At 40.1% G+C, this 17,795-nt stretch overlaps 1 protein-coding gene across 2 annotated transcripts in view; it reads left to right on the forward strand.

The window, feature by feature from the left end:
- Positions 1-17,282, forward strand: part of SLC28A3 (solute carrier family 28 member 3) — a 74,328-nt gene extending 57,046 nt beyond the window's left edge. Inside the window, exons 9-18 of one of the 2 annotated variants that reach the window (XM_007065603.3) lie at positions 190-270; positions 389-469; positions 1,250-1,375; positions 2,714-2,844; positions 3,680-3,848; positions 5,387-5,584; positions 10,942-11,023; positions 12,006-12,104; positions 14,815-14,938; positions 16,964-17,282. In XM_007065603.3, the coding sequence (XP_007065665.2) occupies positions 190-270; positions 389-469; positions 1,250-1,375; positions 2,714-2,844; positions 3,680-3,848; positions 5,387-5,584; positions 10,942-11,023; positions 12,006-12,104; positions 14,815-14,938; positions 16,964-17,090 (1,218 nt within the window). In that variant the 3' untranslated portion in view covers positions 17,091-17,282. Of the gene's footprint in view, positions 1-189; positions 271-388; positions 470-1,249; positions 1,376-2,713; positions 2,845-3,679; positions 3,849-5,386; positions 5,585-10,941; positions 11,024-12,005; positions 12,105-14,814; positions 14,939-16,963 lie in introns of those variants that run through there. The other variant, XM_043547444.1, reaches the window with a different exon arrangement.
- Positions 17,283-17,795: the final 513 nt, after the last annotated feature.

A 17,795-nucleotide genomic window follows, 5' to 3' on the forward strand; every position in this document is an offset into this window, starting at 1 on the left:
ATACTAGGAGTTCCAGAGTAAAACAATTTCTGAACTGAATAGTTGAGGTTAAATGATTGAGCTTGCAAGATCTTTAAAAGATTTCAAAACCAGAATGTATCTCAAAGACATTGGCCTTTTCTTTCAGACAGAGAGAAAAGAGAAACTCTTTAAAATTGTAAGTTACTTTATTTTGTGTTTCCAAATTAGGTCCTGCCAATAGTGATTTTCTTCAGCACAGTCATGTCTATGCTTTACCATGTTGGATTCATGCAATGGCTCATTAAAAAGGTACCATGGCATGGAATTTTGTTAATGCTTTTTATTTGAGATATTCAAGTATTACACAGCTGTTGCAACCATAGAGTCAAATTGTGGCATTTTTTAATGTAATATTTATCATTTTTAGGTTGGTTGGATAATGCAAGTTACCTTGGGGACATCTCCTGTTGAGTCCCTAGTAGCAGCTGGCAACATATTTGTGGGACAGGTGAGTTATGAAATAGAAAAATAGGCTAGTATTCTTAATCACCCACCTATTAAAAGACAGAAATCCTGGACAGTGGAAAGTGAAATACCACCATTTAATGAGCTTCTGTTTCCAACAAACATCCCTTCTCTGTGAAGTTCGGACTGTAATGCACCAGGTCAGGTGCTTGGTTTTTTGGAAGCCAGAATTCCATCAGTTTATAAATCAGCAATGACACACAATCAGGTAAGTGCTGAAGGTTATACTATGTTCACAGATGAAGCTCTGGCATGAAGCTGGGAGACAGACCCCCTCAAGAGGGCAGTAGACTAGTCTAAAAATAGGAAGAAAGCAAAAAAATAAAAAACTGGTAGAAAATGAAAATAGGATAAGAAGGGGGGGGAAGTGAACAGAAACAGAAAAGGGCAGGAGAGAGAATGGGCCATGTCCTCATAGTTAACCCCTTATCTTATTTTTCTGCCAAAGGCATACAGGACAATGGGGATTCCAGTAAAAAAAAAAAAAAAACAGATTAGGAACCACTACATTACAGCAACCAAGAAATGACTTTCAGCCAGGCGAGGTGGGTGTCCAGCACAATTGTACTACCTGAAAAACAGCACTTAGCTTTGAGAAAGCCCCATGCATATTCAGAGCATTCATCAGCACAAACATTAACTGTCTGATAACACCAAAGACACTGTGATAGAACTGTGTATTGCATTAATTCATAAAATAACTTGTCACTCTATGAGAGTTTATACCAAAATTATTCATTTGACAGTTGCTTCTCATTTTCAGACAGAATCTCCTCTTCTAGTGAGGCCCTATTTACCGTATGTCACCAAGTCTGAACTCCACTCGATCATGACTTCAGGGTTTGCAACCATCGCTGGCAGTGTCTTAGGAGCATACATTTCTTTTGGGGTAAGGAGGTGAAAATAAATCATGAAAATATAGTGCGTGTTCAAATCCCCTATACATGTTGCACCTGTAGCACTCCTAATTCCTTTCAGGGTATTATGGATTCAAATTCAAACAGCACTTTTAATCAGAAAGGTGTCTGTAGCTGAGATTCCTGACCAATAGTGGGTTTAATGCTTCCATCAATGTGTCCAAGGTTTATATGTGTAATTTCCATTATGACTACAAGGAATTCTCTATTTTCATATGTGTATGGAAGACTAAACCCATTGATTTGACCTTTAGTGCAGCATTCAGTAGCAGAAATGTTTACCTCGGTAATATAGAGATTCATCCAGCTCCAGTGCAGAGGGAATAATGAATGTATTTATATTTATAGTTTACATGCAGTAGGAACTGGCATAGGGGAATATACCCATGGTTCAACTGCTCCAGGATCCTGGCAGTGACCTCAATCAGATATTTCGGAGATTTATTATTATTTAGATACATGATGGTAGCACCTAAAGGTCCCATTCAGGATTGGGGACCCTTTGTGCTAGGCAATCATATAAAAAGACACTTCCCACCCCAAATTGCTTACAGTCTAAACTGACAAGACAGACAGATGAGGGAAAGGGATACAACATACACGCAGAATGATCAGGCTGACTATGGAACTAATTTGATGTTTGTCAACCCATTAAAAATATACATTATAAGGGCAGTGTGAGGGGAATTGTTTAATAGGACTAAGGGAATAGGAAAAGGAAGGAGGGGATGCAAGACACTGCAGGAGGTGAGGGATGAAAAGATGCAGGTGGGGCTGTGTGGGAGAAGGTGGAAAGAATATAGGCAGGAGGAGGTCAGGCCAAACAATCAAGAAGGAAAGAATGTCCAGAGTTCCAGCTGAGGAATGCAGTCTGCTGACATCACTGCTGTCCAGGGGCTTTGAGGCTACATGGTCTGATTCTCACTCCCCCATTGCTGATTTTGCCACAGCTTCTGCCAGTGGGAGTCACTGCTCCTGAAAGCTGGCTTCACCCTCAGGAGTGCTACTCTTCCTCTCCCTAGCCCACCTCGGTATTTAGGACTTGGTGCCACCAGACTGGGATGGGTGTTATCACCAGAGGTAAACAGGTGGCCTTCTCCATACTATTCACTATTTTGTATCCCTGTATCATACTGCTGCTTACTCTTCTCCCGGATAAACAATGCTGGTTCTTTCAAGCTCTTTTTGTATGAAAAATCCTCCAGGTGTCTAATGATTTTCATTGCCTTTCTCTGGAATTTTTGTTGTTGTTTCTATGTGCTGTTGAGATGAATTGACCAAAGCTTATTTTCTGGCATCTGGAATTCCAGGTTTCAGCCTCCCATTTACTAACTGCTTCTGTGATGTCAGCACCAGCATCACTGGCTATCTCCAAACTATTCTGGCCTGAGACTAAAATACCCCAAATAACTCTGAAGAGTGGTATAAAAATGGAGAAAGGGTAAGTAGATCTATGCCTAGAAACAGCAATATACATAGGTGCTCAAATATTATATTGATGAGAGCTGTACACTGCTTTTGCACACATTACACTAATTACACACTGAGCTGTACAGAGGTTTAGCTGTCCCACTGGCATTTTCACAGAGACAGAACTGCAAAAGTCCAATACAATTCTACGGGATTTTTTCTATTTGTTTATTGTTGCCTTTGCTTTACTCAGATGCACTTACTAAATGTCTGTAAGCAAAAGCGAAGGTGGGTGGATTATTTTGCATACAAAAATCAGAGCATTCAGTGCATATAATTTTTGATCAAGAAAATCTCTGTGGAGGAGTGCAAAGAGGCAGAAAATGCAAGGAGCCTCTCTTCATCAGCTTGCACCTCTGTGTAAGGCCTGACCTTAACCCTGTGGTGAGCATAGTCCCTACACCTTCATTCCTGCAGGCATGAGCAGTGCCCAGGCCTGATCCAAAGTTCACTGAAGTCAATAGAAAGAGTGCTGCAACTGACTGTAGAAGGCCTTGGATCAAAGCCCCAAAGAGCCAGGGAAGAATGAGGAGCATGTTCCACTCTTTCCAAGGATGGCAAAGCTTGAGGCCATCCTCAAGGTCACTTTCTAGGATCTCCTGGGAGGAATTCTGAGTCTGCCAGAATTTCTCTTAGAGGCTTCATTCACATGGTGGCCCCTCTGCAACCCCTCCAGAACACCTGAGAGCGCCAGGTGGATCCAGTGATGTAAATAGCTAGTTTATAATCAACTGCAGTGTAACCTTTACTGTTTCTCAACTTGTCCGTGAACTGGAAAATGTCTCTTTTTGTTTTCCTTGGTAAAGAGACTCAAAAAACCTACTGGAAGCTGCTAGTCAGGGTGCCTCTGCCTCCATCCCATTGGTGGCGAACATTGCTGTGAACCTGATCGCCTTCCTTGCTTTGCTCTCTTTCGTTGATTCAGCACTGTCTTGGTTGGGGAATATGTTTAACTATCCACAGCTGAACTTTGAGGTATTGTCCTCATAACTTTTTTTTCATGATTTGTCTTTCTTAAAGAAAAATGCCAGTGATTTTTTTAATTAAACATTGGATATTTAAATATATATTTCTTTTAAAAAGAACTCCTTTAAATCCCTGTATAACAAGATAATCTGTGAAAAATACCTGTTGCAATGTAAACATTCTGTAGCCATAAATGTCTATGACTTTACCCCAAAGAGACTGCCTTTTTATGCAGAGTGAGTTTGCTTTAGCTCTAGTCTGTGCCAGAGCTACCTTCAATGAATAGAAAAACCAGAAGAGCTATTTGCGTGCACCAGCCACATAATTAACACTTCACTAAACACCCACAATGCTTTCGCTTCAGACCACTGCACTGAATCTTTTATCCTTACCTAGGCAAAGCTTGTGAGGGCTATGTTACACAAGAACTGGCACAGCAGCACAGTGATAGCATTGTAGTGTAGACATTTACTACAGTGATGGAAGGGGTTCTTCCGTCACTGTAATAAATCCACCTCTTTGAGAGCTAGGTCAATGGAAGAATTCTTCTGTCGACCTAGCAGTGTCTACATCAGGGCTTAGGTCAACTTAATTACATCGGACAGGGTGTGAAATTTTTCACAGCCCATAGTGGTGTAGTTAAGGTGACCTAACTTTGCAGTTTAGACCAGCCCTTCCACGGGGAAAATCAGGTGAATCGGAAACTGCACTTAGTTCCTAGTTTAGACAAACTTGGGTTAGCTGAGTTTGTAGATTTTTACTGTAAGACATACCTATATCTTTTTTGCTGGGCTAAGAGTCTTTTTAAACCAGATTGTCTCTGGCCTGGTCTACGTGCAGTTTTTGAACAGGTATAGCTATTTTGGTCATGGGGGTGATATTTTTTACCAAAATATTATCAGCCTAAAAGTGCACAATTATACTGGTATAAAGTTGCCTTGTACTAGTCTAGCTTATTCCTCTTCCCATACAAGAATAAGAAGAATACAAGGAGGGAGTATATGGCTTAACTATACCAATATAGCTAAAGCTGTACATCTTTTACATATAGACAAACGCTGTGTCTACCCTAGGTGGTGGTCAACATAGTAATTAAAACATGTTAATTAACATTTTTTAACACTCATTTTCTCAGTGTAGCTTTACCAGATTATGTCAGATGAGAAATTAACCCTCCATCTCTCTTACCAATTCCCTGAACCACAGCCCCCCTTTTAGGCCACAAGCCAACAAAGCTTTTAAGCATGTGTTTAACTTGAGGCATAAAATTAAACTATATGCTTAAGTACTTTGGTTGGATCTGAGTCTTAAATTGCTACTTTTGTGATAATTCAGGTAGACCTTACCATTAAAAATCCCCAGACTATTAGAGAGAGAGCAGCAAGATGCCAAGAACTATTTTTGTATACTTTTTTTAAAAATATGTAGAAGTTTATTTTAAAGAATTTAGCAGATACCTTCATTCTTTGATTGACGTTTTCTTTTGTGATTAGCAAATATTTGGGCTTGTGCACCCGGCCCTCCTCTCTGTCTTGTATATTTTGCAGATCATTTGCGCTTATGTCTTCATGCCATTTTCTTTTATGATGGGGGTAGACTGGGAAGACAGTTTTATTGTCGGTGGACTCCTCGGTTACAAGACTTTCTTCAATGAATTTGTGGCTTATGAGCGTCTTTCAACATTGATCCACTTGCGGGAGAAAGGTGGGCCAGTGTACATTGATGGCGTGAAGCAATATATGACTGTGAGTAACATTTTCTAGTCTACTGATTTACTGGGCCCAATTCTTACCTGATGGCACTCCACTGATTTTAGTGGAATCACAACAGGGATGAATATGGCCCATTACTTTGACATTTTCTCTTGTGTTAAACCTCTTTTTATCTTTCCCCAACGGACCTCAAGTACTGAAGTTCAGCCTTCTCCAGACCCTGCTCTGTTCTTGCAGCCATGCCATCCTGGGCTGAGAGCATATCAGATCCCACAAGCCAGACAAGGTCAGGCCTGGTCAGTTCTAGGATTAAAGAACTCTAAGGAAAGCCCAGTGTGCTGCAGGAAGTGGTATTAAAGACTAAGGTCTTGTCCCTATTGGGAATTTGTCCTGACTCCAGTACTGAATGGCCAGGCACAAATGTAGCTACACTAGTTGGAAGCCCAAGTTCATGGTTTGCACCAATAGGGCCTGGCTTGGTTTTGATTGGTGGAATCAGGGCAAATTGCCAAGATAGACAAGACCTAGTTAGGTGGCATTTTTCTTTCTGAGTGGCGCTGGTCAAATAAATTTAGACAAAACTTTTTCCTGTAAAAATTTTCCCAATAGAATTTCCGGTCAAAATGAGAGAAAGAAAGAGAGCCCCAGGCACCTCAAAATAGCCTGCTGATTAGGGCATTCACTGGGGATGTGGGACACCCCCCAGGTTCAAGAACCTGCTCTGAATCAGGGAGGACTCTCTCATGTGTTTTACGTGAAAAATTTCAAGTGTCTCATTTTTGTCCTTCATGGGAACAAAACCATATGTCAAGATCCCATGGATTATTTTCCAACAGCAGAGTTATTAACCCATTGTACCCTAGCAAAGAGCAGTATGTGGCTCTAAATCTCTGGATGAACCTGAACTTTGAAAGATGGATGCTGTTGGCTATCTGGTCACATCTCACTTTGTTGTTATCCTCTGTGACACAGAAGATCTACTTTCACTGTTATTGGTTCATAGAGGGAGTCAAACTAACTCTCCTTGGTAAAGATCTTGAGATCCTCACATGAGAAAATAATAATCATGCACAGCACTCATAAGAATTTGTATCCATAGGTTTCAAAGCACTTTCAAAGTATCATTTTCCCCCTCACTGAAGGTAGATTTGAGTAAAATAAATATCACTCTCATTTTACAGATGTAGAAACATGGGAGGCTCAGAGGTTAAGAGATTTTCCCAAGGTCACAGAGGGAGGGAGTGGCAGAGCCAGGAATTAGTGATGCAACCACATACAAAGGTTGGAGAGAAGGGGGGAATCAGGGATGGGATTGCATTAGTCTTGCATCTGCATTGAGAGAGACATATCCCTTTCATCCTGCTGCACCTATGCTGTGGTGCAAAGGATTATTATTATTGCAGGATGACAGGTTTCAGAGTAGCAGCCGTGTTAGTCTGTATCCGCAAAAAGAAAAGGAGGACTTGTGGCACCTTAGAGACTAACAAATTTATTTGAGCATAAGCTTTCGTGAGCTACAGCTCACTTCATCAGATGCATGCAGTGGAAAATACAGTGGGGAGATTTATATAAACAGAGAACATGAAACAATGGGTGTTACCATACACACTGTAACAAGAGTGATCAGGTAAAGTGAGCTATTACCAGCAGGGGTTGGGGGAACCTTTTGTAGTGATAATCAAGGTGGGCCATTTCCAGTAGTTGACAAGAACATGTGAGGAACTAGGGGGTAATAAACATGGGGAAATAGTTTTACTTTGTGTAATCACCCATCCACTCCCAGTCTTTATTCAAGCCTAAGTTAATTGTATCCAGTTTGCAAATTAATTCCAATTCAGCAGTCTCTCGTTGGAGTCTGTTTCTGAAGTTTTTTTGTTGAAGAATTGCCACTTTTAGGTCTGTAATTGAGTGACCAAAGAGATTGAAGTGTTCTCCGACTGTTTTGTCCCGTCCCCCGCCCCCTCCTGCTCTCCTGCTAGTAATAGCTCACCTTACCTGATCACTCTCCTTACAGTGTGTATGGTAACACCCATTGTTTCATGTTCTCTGTGTATATAAATCTCCCCACTGTATTTTCCACTGCATGCATCTGATGAAGTGAGCTGTAGCTCACGAAAGCTTATGCTCAAATAAATTTGTTAGTCTCTAAGGTGCCATAAGTACTCCTTTTATTATTGCAGGAGTTGGACATTGCCAGTAGCAATTTTAAGTATGACCTGATGACTTGGACATGAGAGTGTTTGGGTTTTCAGATTTCAGATTTAACTTATATTCAACCTCAGACCCCTCTAATATATCTATGTGCTCACAGAGAGAGCGAGCACTCTGATGGATCCACCCCCACAGCCTATAACAACAAGGCTTCCTGTTTTTCAAAGCTAGGAGAGTACAAGTGAAGGCAGGAAAATCACAGGAAACAAAGCCGTTTCTAGGGAAAGCAGATACAGTGAGTACTTGACAAGCATTCTCCTGCATATGTGCCGCATGACTGCAAATATCTACAAATTGGTTATCGGAAAACCGGAGCAGGAACAAAGGAGCTTCTAATCAACAGGAAACCTATGAGAGCACTCATCAGACTTCAGTGTGGGCTTAAAATGCAGTTAATGGGGAAAGGGATGCAGGGAGCAAAGCTTTCAACTAGGTTGGCTTCTTCAAGGACTGTAGCCTAGTTTCACCCTCGGGAAGCTATCATATACCCTGCAAGTGGCTCTTGTCAGTGGAAAGGCCATTGAGGAAAGAGGTGAGCATCTGGAAATGGAAAGCAATACAAACTTCTCTGTGCTCTCAGGCCCATAGTGAGCAAGAATTGCCCCCAAAAGAAGATGGCACTGGTCAGGGAGCAGGTATGGACAAAGGCAGCCAGGGAATGCACTGATCCCAACTCTGCCCCTGGGTTTCTGGGGAGCCCCAATAACAATTTAAATGTGCTCCTTTCCCCTGAAGGAAGCATTCAGCAAGTACCACCACCTGTCCTACCTCAGAGTGAATGCCTCCTAAGGTGCAGCATCTCCAGCTAGTGCAGGGGCCCTAACCCAGCTTGGATAATCAAACCCTCTGGGATTTTCAGTCCTAATCCAGACAACCCCGTTTAATCATCTGAACTTGAGCTGGGATGCATAAAGAGGGAAATCTCAAGAGAAATAGAGAGGTTATTTTACCTCAGCATTTGGCACTGGTGTGACCACTGCTCGATACAGTGTCCAGTTCTAGTGCCCACAATTCAAAGATGAATTGGAGAGGGTTCAAAGAAAAGCCACAAAAATGACTAAAAGATTAGAAAATCCTTACAGTGATAGACACAAGGAGCTCCATCTAGTTAGCTTAACAAAAATAAGATTAAAGGGTGACTTGATTATAGTCTATAACTGTACAGAGGTATAACCCTTGTAGTAAATTAATTAATTAATGTAACAGTTTATTTTTTGACTTGTTTTGCTAATTTAAAATGCTCTTCATAGACATTTGCGAGTGTTGAAATGAAAGGTACTATATCAATTTTAATTGTATGGCTGTCATATACCAAATACTAAACTTTTTTTTTTTTTTTGGTAGTTGTACAGGTAGTATATATGTTGTGTTGATGTGGCCCACACAACACACAGAGAGCTGCATATGCAGCCCACAGTGGTAAATAGGTTGAGAACCATGGGTCTGTAAGTACCTACATGGAGAACATATATTTATTAATAGCCTCTTCAGTCTAGCAGAGAGAGGTATGGCACAATCCCATGGCTAGAATTTGAAGCTAGACAAATTCGGACTGGAAGTGAGACATAAATTTTTAACTGTCAGGGTAATTAGCCATTGGAACAATTTATCAAGGGTTGTGGTAGATTCTCCATCACTGATAACTTTTAAACCAAGATTGGATGTTTTTCTATAAGATCTGATCTAGCTCAAACAAGAATTATTTTGGGAAAGTTCTATGTCCTGTGCTGTACAGGTCAGACTAGATGATCACAATGGTCCCTTCTGGCCTTAGAATCTATGAATTACTAGAATTCAGTTCAACGAGACCTGCTAATAAACAATAATGATACTTAGAATTTTATATAGTGCTTCAACAAGCGTAACAAACATCAGCTGATGAATCCTCATGGAACCTCTTGAGGTATGTGAGTATCCAAATTTCTAGATAAGCTAACCGAGAGAGAAAGAGATTAAGTGTTTTGCCCATAGAATGAGTTAGTGGCAGAGCAGGACTGAGAGGATGCAGGAGCTCTTAGCTCTGAGTCTTGTGTTTAGTCCTCTAGACCAAGGTGCATTTTTCATCACATACTTGTTATGTGAGTCAGCAGTGGACAAGTAAAGCCCATAAACCACGGCTCTATTATTTTAAGAACATAAGAACAGCCATACTGGGTCAGACCAATGGTCCATCTAGCCCAATATCCTGTTTTCTGACAGTGCCAGTGGCAGATGCTTCAGAGGGAATAAACAGAACAGGACAATCTTTGCATGATCCATCCCCTGTTGTCCAATCCCAGCTGCTGCCAACAGACACTTAGAGAAACCCAGAGCCATGGGGTTGCATCCCTGACCGTCTTGACTAATACCGATTGATGGACCTATCCTCCATGAACTTATCTTATTCTTTTGAACCCAGTTATACTCTGGCCTTCACAACATGCCCTGGAAATGAGTTCCACAGATTGACTGTGCATTGTGTGAAGTGCTTTCTTTTGTTTGTTTTAAACCTGTTGCCTGTTCATTTCATTGGGTGACCCCTGGTCCTTGTGGTGTATGAAGGCATAAATAACACCTCTTTATTCACTTTCTCCACACCAGTCATGATTTTATAGATCTCTATCGTATCCCCCCCTTAGTCATCTGTTTTCCAAGCTGAACAGTCCCAGTTATTTTAATCTCTCATATGGAAGCTGTTCCATCTCCCTAATCATTTTGTTGCCCTTCTCTGTACCTTTTGCAATTATATATATATAATATATATATATATTTGATATGGGGCAACCAGAACTGCATTCAGTATTCAAGGTATGGGTGTACCATTGCTTTATATAGTGTCATTGTGATACTTCGTTTTTTTTCTATCCCTTTCCTAATGCTTCCTAACATTGACGGCAGCTCCACATTGCACAGGTATTTTCAGAGAACTATCCACAATGACTTCAAGATCTCTTTCTTGAGTGGTAACAGCTAATTTGACCCCATCATTTTGTATGTATAGTTGGGATTATGTTTTCCAATCTGCATTACTTTGCATTTATCAACACTGGATTTCATCTGCCATTTAGTTGCCCAGTCACCCAGTTTTGTAACTCTTCACTTTGGACTTAACTATCTTGAGTAATTTTATATCATCTGCAAACTTTCAAACAATTGAATAATTTATTTTCTGTCTGAGGGGTGTGTGTGTTTGTTTTTAGATCCGTTCTGAAACCATTGCCACCTATGCCCTCTGTGGATTTGCAAATTTTGGTTCTCTGGGACTGGTGATAGGAGGACTCAGTAAGAACAATATCTATTTCTCATTTTGACAATTTTTTGTGTGTGTAATTAAAAAAAAAAACCACCACTCTGTGGGATACATTTTTGATGAACTGCAACACATCAGCAAGGCCCTGATTCTCAGCTGCATTAGGGCAGCTTTTGCCTCTCCCCCAGTGTAAAGCTGCCCTAAACCTGAATGAATCAGCCACCGAAGAGCTCGCCTTCTTTAGTGGGATCCTTGGGTGATGTAAAGCTGCTGTGGCAGTCCCTATGCTCCACTCCTGTGGCTGGGGATGTGGTCAGGGCATTCCTACGCCCTGGCCGTCCTCTACTGTTGTACCCTCCCTTCTTGGCCATTGACAGCCAGTGCTACAGAGCAAACCCTCACGCTTTGCACAAAATAAACCATTTCATTAGGTTCGTTGTATTCTTGCTGGTATTTTGGAAAATATTGGTTTGCTTTCTGTAAGAACGCCACATAAGTGAATCTGTTTATAAACAACTTCCAACTTCCCTGTTTTTCAGGAGTATCAAAAAATTAAAAATGAACTTTGAAAACCAGAATGTATTTTTTAAAATAGTCTTACCTGATCCCATATAGGCTCTCTCCTGTCTGCACTGGATTCTGTGACAGCTCTGCTGTCAGAGAATGGTGTGTTCTGGGGCAGCACAGATGAGCAGGAATCAATGGGTGTGACAGTCTGATACAAGGGAAAAAAGTGGTTTGACTGTAGTTGGTACCTATTAGCCTGCTTCAGTCGGGTATTCAGCACATATTGTTGAGGTAAATGGAAATTACATTTTTTATTTGCAGCCCACCTTTTAGTAGGAAGAAAAATGTGTATATACTTTGTGTTTGCATACGTCACTGAGAATATCAGATTTATTTTACTTTCCCCTATTTGTCAGCACCGTGACTTGCAATTTGCTTTTCTAGAGGATATGCTTCCTAGGAATTTCATCCCCTCTTTATTTGATTTTTTTCTAATTTTCTTCCCAGCATCTATTGCTCCTTCCAAAAGAAGAGACATTGCTGATAGTGCCTTTAGGGCGATGATTGCTGGTACTGTCGCCTGCTTCATGACAGCTTGTATTGCAGGTACTGTGTATAAATTTGTAATATCTCTGACTGACCACGAGGTGTCAGTGTGTCAGTACACTAATTTTATAACTAGATCATTCATGTTATCGACCTACCTGTAAGTACTCCTCGCTTTGAGAGGGTTAAAAGTTGTTAGTGAGGAAGAGCTCCTGGAATTTGGCATATAAAAAGACTTTGCCTAGTCTGTCTTTTACATCTAATTTATCAGTTTTAAAATTTGTTAGGCAATGTATAATTACTGATACATCTAGAAGAAATTATAATTACCAGTTACAGGTGAGTTATAGGACATCACCCACATCTTTATCCTGGTTTAATTTAGAACTAGAAGGCAAAGAAGAAGTACAAGATTGGGAGGGGTTGGGGAAATAGAGTACTTTTCTTTTTAATGGGCCTGATTCCATTCTCAGAGTGGGGTAAATCAGGAGTCACAGTAGGGAAGTCAATGAAGTTACTCCAGTATAAGTGAGATCGGAAACTAGGCCTTTTTTTTTTAAAATCCCATCAAAATGTGGGTAAAAGTCTCAAGTTGAGTCATGAGTTACAAAGAAATTACTATCTCAGAGAGGAAATGAAAAGAGGATGTAATATCAGGAATCATACTACTGAAGGGGTTAATTCATTAGCCAGTTAGTGAGATTTCCAAAAAAAAATCAGCTGTGATTAAATTGTGCAACAGTTTTTTCCCCTAACTATCCCTCTTGCAGTTTCCTTTCTGAGCATGTAATATCCAGAACTGTCATTATCAAAATCAGAAAATTGATGCTTTTTTAGTCTGGATCTTGGTGCACAAATAGCACAGCCAGATCATGTCCCAGATCAGAAAAGACCACTTTTAAGTATATCAGGTTTTTTTCACTATGGCCCTATGTAGCTCTTTCCATTTTTTGAAAGCTATGAAATTAGTACCCTTGACATTACATGAGTTCCACAGCTCTTTTTTTTTTTTTTTTTTTTTTTTTTGACAAATGACAACTTTATCTTACATGGAAAAACTGAGGCATTAGAAAATCTTAGCAAATGATGTCAGTTGAAGGTCCTGGGTTGACTAAGAACTCAGAACATCCATAGGCGAATCTCCTGTATATACCAAAATCTATTGTGGAAAGAAAATTGTATTCCACCCACTTCTGCTATAGTTAATGCTTTTCTTATGCCGAGAACAAATTCTGATATCCCAGTAATTTCTGGTAACCCACTTTCTGAGAATCTATAGACATGGGACCAAGTCCTGAAACTCCATAGACATAAATTAACGTGGTTCTCCTCAGACCATTTTATACCTGTGTATTTTATATTTTGGAAAATGCTTAGCAAAACTTAAAATTTATGCCCAAAGCTACCAAAACAATGGGCCTGATTCTCTGCTTACTTATGCTGATGTAAATCAGGAGTGACTCCATATTAGTCAACAAAGTCACACTGACATGAAACCAATATGAGAGGAGATTTTAGGGTAAAATTTCAGAAGTGATTAAGTGACGTAGAATTTTCAGAGGTATTTAGGTGCCTAAAGATGCAGATAGTCACGTAGTGAATTTTGAATTTTCAAAAGTGCCTAAGCAGGTTAACACTTAACTCCCATTGAAATTAGGCACCTAAATACTTTTGAAAATTTGACCTTTAGGAACCTAAGTCCCATTAGATTCCTAAGTCACTTAGACACTTTCAAATATTTTACCTTTAGGCTCAAGCTCCTTATAAATTCTTGGGCCACTGACTGCCATGCTCAAACTCCAGTCACTGTTGGTCTCTCAGAGGCTGTGTCTACACTTGGAAATGGGCTCATACCTCCCAGCTCATGTAGACATATTTGAGCTAGTGCTCATTGAGCTAGTGCACTAAAAATAGTAGCGTAGCAGGGGTCGCACAGGCAGCAATGGCATGGGCTAGCCGTGCTGAGTACGTATCCATGGGGGTCAAGAAGGGCTATACTCTGCATGGCTAGCCCTGGCTGCTACTCACCACTGCCCCAGCTGCACTACTATTTGCAGTGCATTAGCTGAATGAGAGTTAGCGTGAGCGTGCCTATGCAGGCTGGGAATCACACCCCTAGTTCCAAGTGCAGACACACCCATACAGACCTGATACCACCATCACTAAAAAGGTTTTCCCTTACTGGTTGGCAGGAGATAAACCCTTGAAATGTCAACCAATATGTAAGAACTTATTTGGAAAATGACATCAGTCAGTGCCTAGCAAGAAGCATGAGGAAGGCAGATAGCTGTCCACTAATTTTTAGAGAGAGATTATTTCAGAACTGGAACAAAGGATTTGATGTGTCTGAAATGAATGAGCTTCACCCAGAATCTGGCCTCTCATGTTTCAGCGGTGTTTTGTGTCATGTGATACAAATGGGAGAAACTGTCCATCACTCTTCTCTGAATTTAGTATGGTATCTTAGGCCCTGTATTCAGGAAAAAAGGAATATTCTTATCTTGCATTAGCTAACACGTGGTAACTAACATGAGGTAAAAAATCCTAATGAAGACATGGCAGTTTGTAGTTTCACGAGTTAACCTTTACCTTGACCTGCTATTTCCTATTTAACCTACAACTTCCTTGTTGTCACTATGGTTTTACCTAGTGTTAGTTACCCCGTTAACTAACATGAGGTAAGAACACATCTCTTTTCCTAGTGAAGACACACACCTAGAGATTTCTATTATTATTTAAGGAAACTGACACCACTGTATTCAATTTCCAGGAATATTATCTGTACCGGTTGTGGAGGTTCCATGCCACATATTATTAGGGGATGCCTTCAGTGCAACAAATTTGCCAAGCAACACCACAAAAGTAGTTGGATGCTGCCAAGATCTCTTTAGCAGGTACTTAGGAAAGTTTCATTCTCTCTCACAGTCATTCTGTGAAGTCAGTTATTCCCCAGGGCTGTTGTATTTTCATAGCAATCTTTTAGGAAACTGTGGTAAATAAAGGCACAAGTAATAGAAATATAAGGAAAAAAACCCATGTCCACAGACATTGCTTTGGAGCCAAAATAACATTTTCCATTGTAAATAACCAGAACAATGCACGTGGTGCTTCACAAGTATGGAATATAAAAGTTACCATCCAGAGCATATGGAACTTTTTCACTCACTTGTGCTCTTTAGTTGTGCATTTGGATATCCAACAGTCTGATTTTACTTTGAATATCTGGGTCTGTTTCCATCCACTGGCTGCAGGTGATTTTTGCACGCCTCAAAGAAATTATTTTAACCCGGTTTGTTTTTCTTCTAACTGTGCATTTCCTCTCTGTCAGATATCAACTTGAGATGGGACAGCTGAGCAGTTCAGAACAAAATGTGAACTTCAAGTGAATTTTAGATCTGGAACTCTCATTTGAATCATTTGAAGGAGTATATTAAACCAAGTTTAGATGGTGACATGAGGCAACAAAGGTCTAATGTTTTCTGAGTTATGGCAGGCACATATTTTATTCACACTAATATGCCTTTCTTTCACTTCCACAATAAATCTGTTATCTGTTAAGGATCAAGGGACTGATTCTTCTTGCTCTTACACAAATGTAAATCAAAGGAACCTTATAGAGTTTTCTGCCTCCATTCATCATCCACTCCAGGTTTCTCTGAGAGAGGAGGATGTAGCCCTTGTATAATTGCAGTGATGACTGAGACAGACTTTAGGATAAATCATAGAAACACTTCCATAAACTTGGTTTAATATAGTCCTTATTTATTTCATAGCTTTATTTACTTTGTCCCTCTAAATCTTTTATGGAAAGTTATACAAATATACAAAAAAACCCAAAATAATTTATAAAGTAAATACAGTACAGATGCTGCTGTAATGTAGCCTGGCTGTATTCTCTGGCACAGATCCTCCACTGGTGTAAATTGTACTAACTCCACTGACTTCAATGGAGCTATGACAATTTACATCATCAAAGGCTCTGCGCCCCCGCCCCTCCCCCCCCATCTCAGCCTCTGCTATTCATTCTTGTCCCTCCATGCAAGAGTCTGGAAATGTGATCTTGCAGAGCGCCCTGCAGGATTTATGGCAATTTTAAACTTCCAGCTGAAATTTCTCTCTTTCTAATACAGATCTAGGTAACAGTCCTAACATTAATTTTCTATATTTGTTATTTTAAGATTTCTAAATATGTTTCTAGCTTGGTTGACTTTATATGAGAAGTAGCTTTCAATATTGCATATGCAATGGGAAAGATGACCATATTTTCAAAATCAAAACCCTGTATGCTTTTATGACGACATTTTTATGGTTACAAAAACTCATAGGCAAAAGTACACGGTTTTGTTTTTTTAAACTAGTATGTTGGTCCCATTACCACCAGCTTCTTCTGTCTAAATGCATATTACTTGGAGAGGATGACTTTTTCCTGTAACTTAGTGTTCTGAATGAGTTTATTATAAAACATATGTGGCTAACATTTACTTAGAGCAAAAAATCCAGCTCTGCTGGGGTCCTCCCTCATTGGCATATTCCATTCACTCCAAGCAATGTTCATCACACTGAATGTTCATTCCACTTGATTCTTTGTTCCTGGTAAACACAGAGCAAGTTCTACTCAATATAATGATATTGAGCAGACAGTTTGAAGATTAAAAAAAAAATCTGATTGAAAAAAATTAAACAGTGGAATGTTTCAGGTGTCCTGGAAGAATTTCCTGGGGCACAGGGATTTCATATGGAAACTCAGGACTGCCCCAATAAAACCAGGAACGTATGGTCACATTAGCATTGCAGGGGTTTAGAACTGTCTGTTTTAAGTCCCATTTCAAGTATGATAATTTAACATTCTAAACCCCCTATCCAAAATATGTACATTGTGAAAATAGACCTGACTTCCTTTTTTTCCTCTCCTTCACCAGCACCAGTGCAAACAATTCTCAAGAGATCTTCTTAGGAGGAAACTACAGCCTACGCTCCTTGAGAGGATGTTGCCAAATACTGGACTCTCCCACTTTTAATTGCAGTTGGACCACTCCATTATTTTGAACTGGGACTAGTTATAACCAAGAGGCTGGAATAAGGTCACATCTCTTTGTTGGAGAGGGGGAAAGAAATTAAGAGTGGAGAAATCTTTTTCTACTTAAGGAATGGGAAAAAGTTTGAGCCTTAGTTTCCTTTCACACCAGTACAACTCCTTTGATTTGAGTGGAATTACTCCTAAATTACTCTGGGGTAAATTAAAAGACAACCAGGCCCAGACAACCGCATCAGTTCTCCAGTCATGAAATCAGCCTGAAGAGAACATGAGAACTACCATCATGGGCCTAGCTGCTGGATCTGATTCCCCTCTTTCTTGCGCCAGTATAAATCAGGGTAACTCCACTGAATCTGATGGAGCCTCTCTAGTGTAAAACTGCTGTGAGGGGAGAATCGGGCCCAGTGCATTGGTAGCTGTTCAGGTTTGAGTCATAATTTTCGTTTATATTCAAAATTGTCATCTACTGCCATTGGTATTTCTTCTTTTTATAATATTGAGTCTCAAGTTTTTTACTATGCTAAGACAAATGACCTTGTTTGCAGTTTGAAATCTCTGTAGCGGGATTCTTCGTGCTCTTGCAGAAAGACGGTAACTATATAATTGGAAAGGTCCACTTGTGACTTAATTTCCAAATCAGATGAGATTCTAGGCGAAATTCATTGTATTATCACTACTGGTTCCTTTGTTATTGCAATTCTGAGGTCTGATTCTGG

The sequence above is a fragment of the Chelonia mydas genome, chromosome 5, assembly GCF_015237465.2.
Source record: "Chelonia mydas isolate rCheMyd1 chromosome 5, rCheMyd1.pri.v2, whole genome shotgun sequence".
In the NCBI taxonomy this organism is placed as follows: domain Eukaryota; kingdom Metazoa; phylum Chordata; order Testudines; family Cheloniidae; genus Chelonia; species Chelonia mydas.